This window comes from Sminthopsis crassicaudata, chromosome 2 (genome assembly GCF_048593235.1).
Source record: "Sminthopsis crassicaudata isolate SCR6 chromosome 2, ASM4859323v1, whole genome shotgun sequence".
Classification (NCBI taxonomy): Eukaryota; Metazoa; Chordata; class Mammalia; order Dasyuromorphia; family Dasyuridae; genus Sminthopsis; species Sminthopsis crassicaudata.
Window position 1 is genome coordinate 635,763,901 of NC_133618.1, and position 12,291 is coordinate 635,776,191.

Here is a 12,291-nt window from a genome sequence, read left to right on the forward strand (position 1 = left end):
AGTTCAAGGTAAATTGAAATTATGTTTCCTAGATCTACAATAAAACAAACTGGCAATTATTTGTTTCTATGAAAAGAAGCTTTGAGTTCCCTTTTTTTGATTTCTAGTTTCACTTGTAGTTAGGATAGACTGAATCTGTGCTTTCAATGCTACTGAAAATGCTCTAGGTTTAGGATATTTCCTTTACCATTTCAGGCTGACACTATCTAGATGACTTAGGAGAATCAGTTGCCTGGAAAACTGAGAAGCTCAGTGATTTGCTTATAGTTCCATAGTCAGTATATATCAGAGGTTGCATCTAGATATTCCTCATTTCAGGGCCAGCTTTCTATACACTACACTGCAATTGGTTCAGTTTGTCTAGTGTCAGATCAATTTATTGGTCACTGGACTAGAATCTTATATTTAGAGCACAAACACATTACAATGATATTGTTTTATTTTTTAGTATTTTGTACTCTCTCTTTTAGGACAGCTAGGTGGCATAGTGAATAGAGTGCCAGTCTGCAGTCAGGAAGACCTGAGTTCAAATCTGTCTTCAGATACTTACTAGTTTTGTAACACTGAAACACTAATTTATCCCTGTTTACTACAGTTTCCTCATGCTGTAAAATGAGCTAGAGAAGGAAAAGGCAAAAAATTGCTAAGAAAACCCCAAATGGAGTTATAAAGAATTGGACATGTATACATATATTGTATTTAACTTATACTTTAACATATTTAACATGTATTGGTCAACCTGCCATCTGGGGAAGGGGGTGAGGGGAAGGAGGGGAAAAGTTGGAACAAAAGGTTTGGCAATTGTCCATGTTGTAAAATTACCCATGCATATATCTGGTAAATAAAAAGCTATAATAAAAAAAAAGAATCTTTTGTTTAAAATTTTCTTTTTGTATGCATGTGAACTTAACAATCATAAATAAAGACAAACATATCTACACATAAAGAGAAGGAAGAAACTATAATGTTTGTTTTCTTATGTAATTTTTTAAAAAGAATCCACACACCCACATACACCAATAAAACCATATTCTTCCTGGCATAAACTTTCAAAATTTGTATTCCACTGGCATAAACTTTGGGAACTTGTGTCACAATGTGGCATCAGAACAAGAATTCTGTTGAGGTGACAATACAAATGCTAAAGCCTTAGTACTTGTGCATTGCTTTTTAATTTAAAATTTCCATTCTCTCTCATTTCTATGAAATAGTCAGAGTGAGTGATATTATTCCTATTTTGTAGGTTAGAAAATTGAAGTTTAGGTAAGTTAACTTTCTTTCCCTAATTAGTAATGTCAATAGTGAATAATGAGTAATTAGTAATGAAGTCAGTCTAAAAACTCAGGTCTTTTGAATTTTGACCCGATATTCTTAGGCCATGTCCTAAACCACATTGCTTCAAATGAATGTAAGTCCCATAGTGAATGGAACAATTGTAACAGATAAAAGCTCAGAAAAGAAAAAAGCAAAATCATCACTGAATTGCTTTGCTTAGCAATTAAGAGAATTCTGTAACAGGCAGCATGGGTAGGAGAGCCAGTTTTAGATTCAGCCACCTGGATATATTCTAGCTCCATGGCTAGATCTTGGCAAGTCATTTAATCTTGTCATGACCTGGTTCAAAAATTTGGATTGGAAGAGAGAGTGTCATTCTTGGAATTCCCTATACCAATGAGGTCCAGATTCAGGTTTTTGATGGTGATAATAGCTAGATCTTGGATTAATATTATTTATTTTAGTTCTTGGGCATTTTTCTTCTGGGCTGTACAACAACACTTTTACCAGGTAAAAAAGTTTTCCTTGTGGATTTCCAAGTTGGAAGTGAACTTATTCTTCAATAACCCCTTCGTTTTTTTCAGATGGGAAAACTGAAGCCAAGAGAAATTCAGCATCTTGTCTAAAACCACACACCATGATTCAAGATTTTCTAGGTGATTCAAAGGCATTCTTTGTTCTTGATCTTGTTACTATTGTTGAATCAGAAAAGGTCAAGCAGTTGCAGTATAAAGATCATTTGTTCTCCCTTGCATGTTTTATATTTATGTTGCTATTTATCTTATAGAGGAAATATTGATATTAGTCTGATAACTAAGCCAAAGAAAAAAAGAACAACATAGTTGATTGTTTGTTCATCTGATACAGCCTAACCCTCTCTTTTGAGACCAAACAGCTATGAACCTGAATTAATCTATCTCTAAAATTACAGATTTTAAATTTTGTGTGAGGAAAATAAAACAAAAAACAAAACTAAGAAGGAGCCAATTCATAGTTTTTTTTTAAAGTTTGCATGAAAACTAAGAAATGAGCATGTAGTCAGCAAAATGAAAAGTTTCAAAAATCAATTTAATTAGCATTACCGATTCATATCTTCCTTACTAACGTCCCCGTCAGAATCAGACGATGAAGCACCTGGGAAAGGAAGAGAAAGAAGAGGTTTTTATTCTAATTCCTAAATTGATTTACAAACAATTTAAGATCAGTATTTCTTAACCAAAAGGCAGTAGAGAGAAAGCTAGCTCTGAGTTCAGGAAGACCTGTTTCAAGTCTGGCCTCTGACATATTCTGACTCTGTGTGGAGAAATACTTGGGCTCTCAGGATATTCTCTAAGAGAAGTGAGTTATCCATTTGTGGAAAGAGAGCGAGAACACTGCACACTGGGAATTCTCTACCTATACTAACAAATTCCATCTCCTGAAAGAGCTTAAAACAACTGCCTTAATATTATAGTTTATTACATAAACATTTCCAAAAATGTTTAAACCTGTAATGAAAGTTGTTTAGGAATGAGTTTCATTAGCTTAGCCAGCCACAGAGTTTTGATCTGAAAAGGAACGACATTCACTAGTGTTGGTAATTCACTTTAGTCCATAAATCATAGGTTTTAGAAAGAAAGGACTTAAAGAAAATTTCAAATATTGTAGTTGTGTGCCCCTCTGTATAGCCTTAGTATTAATGAGGTACAGTTGATTTTTTTTTTAAAGTAAAGATGTTTGTAGTCCTTTGGCCAAAACCAGAAAAACAGTAGTAGCAAAATCTTAGCAACATTACCAAAGCTCTGATATTTGGCTTACTGATAATTCAGGGCTAGAATATAGCCTATTAAGATTAGGGTTAGGATTAGGATTAGGGTTAGAAAAAACCTCTGAAGAGGTGATGTCAGATTTCCAAACTGACTCATTACCTATTTATTAAAGAGTTATCCCCAGAGAAAGTTCAAAGTTTTAGAAAAACCTTTCTAAAAATTTAGAGGTTTAAAAAAAAAACAAATCTTAAACTAGAAATATAATAAAATGAGTAACCTCCATCGTGTAGAATTATATTGCAGAACTCACTAACACTGCTCAATGAAAATATGTTCAGTTTTTTTTTTACCTTCTATATAAATTTCTGCAGAAGTTGAATCTGTCCCATAGATGTTAGAAGCAAAACATGAATAACGCCCTGTGTCATCCTCAAAGGCTTCAGTGATGGTCAGAGAGTGTAGGTTTCCTGCCTGAGTGATTTGAACGTCAGGTGAGTTTTCCAATTCCTTTCCTTCACAGTACCACCTGTAAGAGAAGAGAGGGCTGTCTGTTACACAGTCCAGATGAAGGGACCCCCCTAGGGTAAGATCAACCAGGAATCAAAATACTAAACAGCAAGATTCATCAATGATGGTATTATTATGATGCCAAAAAGAGAGTGCTCAATTATGTAGCATTGATACTGTGGGAACAAGTTACTTATGGGATTAAAAAATCCTTCCTCCTAAGATTAGCACAAGCTTTAAAGACCCAAGAGACAAGCAAATTAAAGGATAGATACTTTTATGGATCAACTCTCCAAATAACTTCAAGGGCTTTATTTTCTACAATGAACAAAAACTTTTAGATAATATAGATAATATAAAAGTCAAAGGTAAATAGTGTAGATAACTATTTAATTCTTAAAAACCCCAATGGAATCCTGTTTTATTACATTTAAGGTGGCAAAATTAAAATGAATCAAGGAACTTTTGTCAATAGAGTAAAGCAAGACATGATTATCAGGTATCTAGATCTATGTAGATCATAGATCTAGAAGAATTTCAGAGATCTAGAACTTCTTAATTTATCTATATCTATATCTATATCTATATCTATATCTATATCTATATCTATATCTATATCTATATCTATATCTATATCTATATCTATATCTATCTATCTATCTATCTATCTATCTAGCTAGCTAGCTAGCTAGCTAGCTAGCTAGCTAGCTATCTGTTTAAGTCCATAAACTTGGAGGGGAAAATTATTTAAAACTTATTAGTTTCCTTAGTAATTGATGTATTTTATTTCATTCATTTAAAATATATTCTGAAAAGAGGTTTTTAGAATCTTTACTAGGTTGTCAAAGAGGGTCCAAGAAGATACAAAAAAGTTAAGAACCTCTAATTAGTCCAACCTTCTCATTTTATAGACGAAAAGTCTAGAAAGATCAAGTGATTCCTCAAGTTCACACAAGTCTGACTCCAAATTCAGCTTTCATTCCACTGAACCACCACCTCAGGTATTGCCTCTTGGCCCTGTTCCTGGTACCCAGACTTAGAAATAGGGCCACAGATGTAGCCTACTATTTTTCTCTAAGACAAATTCTTCTATGCCCTTGATTCCCTCCCAAAAATGTTCTTCTAGTATAATGGTTCTTCAAGCTTTATCACTGAGGAAGTATTCAAAGAGTTTTTGTTTAGATGAGTCATATTTATAGATATTTACCATATTAGAAATGAAAATTAATTTTGAATGCAAAGATCTTTTGAAAGGCTTTTCCCAGGATTCTCTGGACCATACTTTGAGAATCACTGATCTAGTACTTATCCTTCTTACATGCTTCTTTAATTTGTCACCCACCTCTAGTTCCTTCCTTATGAAACATATTCTAACTTCCTTTTAAAAAAACATTCCTTTTCCTTTCTCTAGCTATAGAAATTTTATCTGTGTTTTTATAAACAAGATTCTCTTTCACATTCAGATTTTGTTTTTAACTTAAGCTTATTTTAGGACTATTTGCTGACATGTGTTTTCTTTAGTGTATTGGATGCCACCTACTAAATCATGACTACTAGATGTATTGCTTTTGTGAAGCTAGACTACATATTGATTTCTCTTTCCCTACATACACTACATATTAGTATATTAAATTACTTTGTTTGAGGCTATAACTCAGGGAAGCTGGTTAGAGACCTCCTGGAAAGCCCCTTAGGATATTATTGACTCCGACTTGAGGAAACCACCATAGTATAATAAATAAAGGGTTGTATTGGTATTAAGAAAAACTTTCCTTTGAATCTTAGCTCTGATACTTAGTAGTTGTGTAACCTGGACAAAACTGCTTCTTTATCTGTAAGACTGAGTTTACGAAGGCTTCAATAACTACCCCAGAAGGTTGTTGAGGCTGAGATGGCATTCTATAACATCTTAAGTGTAATTTTAAAATTAATTTTAAAGCTTAGCTATTAAGATCTAACTATTAAGTTTAGAAAATAAAACAGCACAACATGAACATAGATAGCTAGAACTTGGGTTTCCTGTGACATGAAATTAAGGTATTTTATACAGGATGTCCCCAATGTCTTAGTGCTGTTTTAAGTGGCTGATTTTAAAGAATTATACTATGTATTCTTAGGTAAATAGATAAATAAACATGTACAAAAATGTATATGTTATAGATTCAGAACGGAGGTTAGAAGTGTAATGATATAATGATAGCCTTGGGTCAAACAGCCTGAAGGTTAGTCCTGAATAGTGGTCACTTGTGCTTTTGTATTAAATTATTATTGAGTCATTTATGACTTGCTCAGTTAAATAATAAACATGTGTAAAAATCAAAATCTCTAGGCAAGGTGGCTGCCAGAGAGGGAGACTGAAGCTGGTGGATCCCTTGAGCTGTGAGTTGTAGAGTGTTAAGCTGATTTGTTCTCCACACTAAGGCTGGCACCAATATGTTGATCAAGGGGCCACTGTTCTATCTAAACGTGAATGAAGTGGCCTAAGTTGTAAGTAGAGTTGGTCAAAATCCCTGTGGCAATTAGTAGTGGAATCTGGTCTGTGAATAGACGCTCTAAATCTTATGTGGGTAAGGGAAGGAGACTTGTTTCAAAAGAAAAGAAAATCAAAATCAATGACTGATTGAGCTGTTTTCCCAATGATCTACCTTTATTTATTTCCCAATGTATATATTCCTTAAAGTCCATAGACGTGCTTTCCTCATTTTTATATTGATCCCTTATATTTCTCTCCTGTGGAATGCCCCTCCTCTTTGGGCAGAACCTGCCTTTAAGACTCAGCTGAAATTTTTCATGAATCTTTCTAGTCCTCAGTGATTTCTTCCTTCTCTAAATGCTCACAGTACTTGTAGTCTACATATGATACTTCCTAGCACTTTAATGCCAAAGGGTTAAACTCTCTTTTTTCTTTCTTTTTTTTTTTTTTTTGCTGAGGCATTTGGGGTTAAGTGATTTGCCCATGTTTATACAGTTAGGAAGTGTTAATTGTCTGAGGCCAGATTTGAACTCAGACTTTAGGGCTGATGCTCTATCCACTGCACCAACTAAATGCCCCAGAGTTAAACTGTTAAAATTGTTACATGTATTGTGTCCCAGCTAGTAGTATATTGGCAGGGCTCTATCTTTGACCCTCTTTTGTTCAACATTTTTGTCAATACTTGGATGAAAGCACAGATGGCATTTTTATCCATTTTGTGGAAGACAGATGACATGAAGCTTGATGCCATATTAGATAGCAGAGCTATCATCCAAAAATATTCTGACAATCTGGAAGACTGGGCCATATTTAATAGCCATAATGAAATAATTTAATAGGGATAAATACAAGGTCTTGCATTTGGGTTAAAATGAATAACATCATTCCAGAAAGGATAGACATGGTTAGACAATAGTTCATAAGGAAACATTTGAATGTTTTGGTGTCCTGCAAGCCCCATGTGCACCAGCAGTGTGACATGGCAACCAAAGAAGTAACATGATCAGGGAGAAAATTTTGGAACACAAGGTTTTGCAAGGGTGGGTTGCTGAAAACTATCTTTGCTTGAATTTTGAAAAATAAAAAGCTATTATTAGTTAATTTTTTTTAGAGTGTAAGTTCCTTGAAGGAAGGAAGAGTTTTTATTTTTTCTTTAGCATGGCTCCAGGCACATAAGTAAAGTTCTCAGTAAATGCTTTTTGATTGCTTGGTTAATTGATTTGCCTGATTCAATCTGTTTTAATAACTTTAGCTAACAACTCATTTTCCATGAATATGTCACTGGCTAGGGGAATTATTTGATCAGAGGCCAATTCTTTATATATAAAAAATAAAGTGTCTTGAAAATCTTTAAAAAAATAAAAGAAGTGACATGATCTGAGGCTAATAGAATTACTGTGTCCAAAGGTTAAAGTAGATATTCTGGCCATAGTCTGCCTTAGTCTGATCTGATCTTGCATCTTGTGTGAATTGTTATTAAAGGACATGGATAAATATGTCCAGGGGAAGGAGGCCAGAAAATTGAAGGGCTCAAAACTATGCCTTATGAGAGTGAATATAGTCCCCAGTAAACTGTAAAGACCTCGAGGAAGTACTTATTTGTTTTAATTAGTGTGATGATGCTACATTCAGAGTGAACTTGGTGGAATAGAATGCTATGTAGAACCTACTTTAAGCTTGAGCTCACTCTCCCTAGGGCTGCAGATAGCACCTATTTTAGCTTGTTCCTGAATTGAACTGGAGATATTAGCCTAAATAAGAGGAAAATTACAGTGCATGATCACTAACTTCAAATACCTGAACAGTTGTTATTTGGAAGTAACATTAAACATATTCTTGGATCCTGAGGCCTGAACATCAGCCAATGGGCAGAAATAACAGTGAAGTAGATTTCGGTTCAATGTAAAGAAGAACTTCTTTATGATTAGAGCTGTTAAAAATGGAATGGATTACTACATAGAATTCCCAATCCCTCTATTTTTGTCCGCCTGCATTTTTGATTTCCTTCACAGGCTAATTGTACATTATTTCAAAGTCTTGTGCAGCAAAATAACTGTTTGGACATGTATACATATATTGTATTTAACTTATACTTTAACATATGTAACATGTATTGATCAACCTGTCATCTGGGGGAAAGGGTGGGGGAAAGGAGGGGAAAAATGTAACAAAAGGCTTGGCAATTGTCACTGTTGTAAAATTACCTGTACATATATCTTATAAATAAAAAGCTATAATAAAAAAATGGAATGGATTGCTTTTGTAGGTCATAATTACCCACCCAGGCCCACTTGCAGTTGTTAATATAGATCTCTGTTCTTTGCGTTTTTGAGTTTGTTCTTTTCTGTTTTTAATTGAAAGACTATTAGAATAGGATGCACTATGAGATGATTGATACCGTTTCCAATTATCTTGTAATGAAGAGAGCTATCTACACTCAGAGAGAAGACTGTGGGAACTGAATGTGGATCACAACATAATATTCTCATTCTTTTTGATGTTGTTCGCTTGCATTTTGTTTTCTTACTTATTTTCTTACCTTTTTGATCTTATTTTTCTTGTGCAACAAGAGAACTATATAAATATGTTTACACATATTATGTGTAATTTCAATATATATTGAATTGCTTGTCATCTAGGGGAGAGAGTAGGAGAAAAGAGGGGAAAATCTGAAACACAAGGCTATGCAAGGGTCAATGTTGAAAAATCATTTGTGCATATGTTTTGAAAACAAAAAGCTTTATTTAAAAAATAGGTTGCATCTTCATAAGCTTCACAAGAGTCAGGAGATGGAGTTGCCTGAGGATTGGAGCCCGTGCCAGATTTTGTAGATAGCTAGAAGTCGTGAGCATTTGTGCTGCCTAGTCAAGATGTGGATCAAAGGCATCCAAGAGGGAGCAACAGCTACTCATCCATTGACTGTACCACATTCAAAAGTGAACTTGGTGGGAAAGAATGCTATATGGAAACTAAGAATGAGCTCACTTTCAGATGGAGATAATGCAGGGAAAAGTGTTCCTCTTAGGTGTTGGGTAGAGGGAAAATTCTGTTTGTATTTTTGTTCTTGCTCTGTATTTTCAGTAAATAAACCCTTTGTAAAAGCTAATTGGCATTAACTGGTTAAATAAAAATAGCTAATACCCAGCTGATGACACTGGGGAGAGCACAGTGGGTTAGATGGTGTTAGAGAAAAACAACTTCCAAATAGTCAAGGTTATTCCCTATGGAGGAGATACAGCTTTGCTCTGGAGGACCCAACTTATTGGAATGAGTGGAAATAAGGAAGAGAACTTCCTGAGTCTATAAATGTTACACTTATATGTCAATAGATGTAAGAGAAAAGTTAAAGATAATTTCAAGGTTTAGAAATTGGGTACTAGAAGAACGGTGGCATCCTCAACAGAAATAGGGAAGCTGATAAGGGGTAACGATAGAAAAAAGATAATGAGCTCAATTTTGAACATGTATTTGAGACCTCTGTTGAATATTCAATTGGAGATATGCAGCAGTGATTAGTGATACAGTATATGAACTGAGAAAGACTAAAGCTAACTCTATTGATCTGGCTGTTGTATGAATTGAGATAATTTAATTCATGGGAGCTGTTGCAATTATCAAGAGAAGGAATATTAAGGGAAAAGAGAAGGCCCAGGACAGAGCCCTGGGAAAAATCCATGAAAAGACAGTGAATTATGGATGATGAATCAGCAAAAAAAAGGCTGAGAAGGAATGGTCAGGCAGAAGGAGCTACAGGAAAGAGAAAGCAATGTCACAAAAAATCAAATACAAGATCAGAGTTTGAAGAACTTGATAAATTTTTCAGAAAGATCAAAAAGGATAAAAACTGAGAAAAGGCAATTAAGAGATCAATGATAGCCTCATAGGTAATGGAGGGGTATTCAATTGAAAGATGAAGTTGGAAGCCAAATTGCAAAAGGTTCAAGAATGAGAGGGGCTATGTGTGAGAAAATTAAGGAGAAAGAGGGGTTGATCAGTTTGGCAAATTCATGGAAGGATAGTTAGCATTGGCAAGGGAAGAAAGAGTTACTTCTTCCTCCATAAGCAGAGTGAAGGAGGAAAGAATGAAAAAATGGTATTGAAGTGATTTAAAGTGTAGAATGGGAAGAAACATAATTTGGGATGGATAGCTTCAATTTATTCAGTGAAGTGTGAGATACAATCCTCTGAGGAGGACCCATAGAGGTGGCAAGAAAAAGAAGATGAGGTTGTATCAGATATTGAGAAGAGTATGGTAAACTCAATCAGAAAAGAATAAAAGTATTGGTGTGCTGCTCTTTGGGGTTACTTAAGATTAAATAACATAAATTTGTGGTGAGTGGTGAAGTAAATGGGAAGATGGTTGGATATTATTGCCAGAGGAATTTTAGAGTTATGGATTATGGAAGTAGGTCATAACAGGGTCATAATGAGATTAAGAGTTTAACCTATGGGGTAGATACAAGATAGAGAAATGTAAATTTTTTTTTTCCTGAGCTTTCCAAATCCACTCCTCTAAAAAACTTTTAAAAGTGTGACAATCTTAATTCTGATCAGGATCACTAAGAAGAAATCATAGTGAGTCATTTTTTCCAGCCCAAGGCTACTTAAGATGACTAAAAGAGAAATCTGTAGATTTTGAGATAGGGGATTGTGCAACACAGTGGAAATAGCACCAGGAGTGGCTTAGTGTCAGTGTGGCATAGCAGTGGCAGTAATATCCCCAAAAGATTTTTATAATCTAGAACTCTGGGATAAATCTAATATGATTAAAATGGGTCATGGAAGGAGAGAATGACTACTCTCTCTAAGATTTTGTAATAGAGGAAAGTCATACATAGTTTGACAAACATTAGGTGCACATAGGGCCATTAAAGAACTAAAGACCTGATCAGAAACAGATTCTAGGGAACTTCTGTGCTAGCATTGGTTATAGGACCAGGTATCATCTAAAGAGAGGTTTCCTTTTTTTGTATGTGTGTGGGGCAATTGGAGTTAAGTGACTTGCCCAGGATCACACAGCTAGGAAATGTTAAGTGTCTGAAGTTGAATTTGAACTCATGCCTTTCTGACTTTGGGCTCTAGCTGAGTAAGTATTGAAACACAGACCAGAAAGTCAGTGACCAGACTATTTCCTGAATAATATCACTTTGGAAGTATGAACAATTTACACACCCCTTAGATCTATCTGTGAAAGCACAAGAATGATGTAAAAGACCAAAGCTCAGGTCAATCATCCCTAATATATGTAAGCAGATTTCAACTCTCACAAAGTACAAAGTCAAAAAATCGGCTGGAAAAATGAGCAAGCCACAATAAAAAAATAATTTGATCATTAAAAGTTACTATGGTGACAGAGAAGCTCAAGAGATAAACTCAGAAGACAATGACTTAAAAGCATCTATAAGCAATGACTCAAAGAAAAAAAATTAAGTTTAGACATAAGCCCAACAAGAATTCTAGACAAACTAAAGAAAAAGATAAAAGAGCAAAACCAAGATTTTTAAAATCAAATACAAATGATAGAGAAAAAATTTAAAAAAGAAGTGGAAGCATCACAGGAAAACTATGAAAAAAAAGCTTTGTAAAAAAGGCACAAAAATTAAAAAGAAAGTAACTCCTTAAAAATCAGAATTAATCAAATGGTAAAAAATGTACAAAACCTCACTGAAGAAAATTACTCCTTTCAAATTAAAATAGATCAAGTGGAAGCCAGTGATTCTATGAAATGTCAAGAACAACAAAATAATGTCAAAAGAATGTACAAATATTAGAAGATATAAAATATCTCACAGGAAAACTACTGACTTGGAAAACAGGTTGAAGAGAGATCATTTAAGAATCATTTGATTATCTGGAAGCCATGATTACCTGGTCAAAAATTAGAATTAGAGAATAAAATAGAGATTGAAAGAATCCACCAATTATCTCCAGAAAGAGAACCCAAAAAGAAAACTTCCAAGAATATTATCACCAAATTTCAGAGTTCCCAAGTCAAGGAGAAAATACTGCAAGCAGTCAGAAAGAAAGAATTCAAGTACCATGGAGCCACTGTCAGTATTACATAAGATTTAGTAGCTTCCACATCAAGGGAGTGGATAGGATTATAAACAAGGGTAATCTATCCAACAAAATTGAGCATAATATTCCAAGGGAAAAATGAATGTTTAATGAAATAAAGTATTTTCTAGCATTTCTGATGAAAAGCCAGAGCTGAAAAGAAAATTCTATATTTTCACAAGAAAAACGTGCAAAGACTCAAAAGAAGCATAAAAAGATAAATATGAAATG

The 12,291-nt window shown here is 34.3% G+C and overlaps 1 protein-coding gene across 1 annotated transcript in view; it reads right to left on the reverse strand.

The window, feature by feature from the left end:
* Nucleotides 1–12,291, reverse strand: part of MYPN (myopalladin) — a 109,354-nt gene that overhangs the window by 59,477 nt on the left and 37,586 nt on the right. The window contains exons 3-4 of the mRNA XM_074296599.1: nucleotides 3,374–3,549; nucleotides 2,358–2,409 (exon numbers count right to left, since the gene is read on the reverse strand). Coding sequence (XP_074152700.1) covers nucleotides 2,358–2,409; nucleotides 3,374–3,549 — 228 coding nt within the window. The remainder of the gene's footprint in view (nucleotides 1–2,357; nucleotides 2,410–3,373; nucleotides 3,550–12,291) is intronic.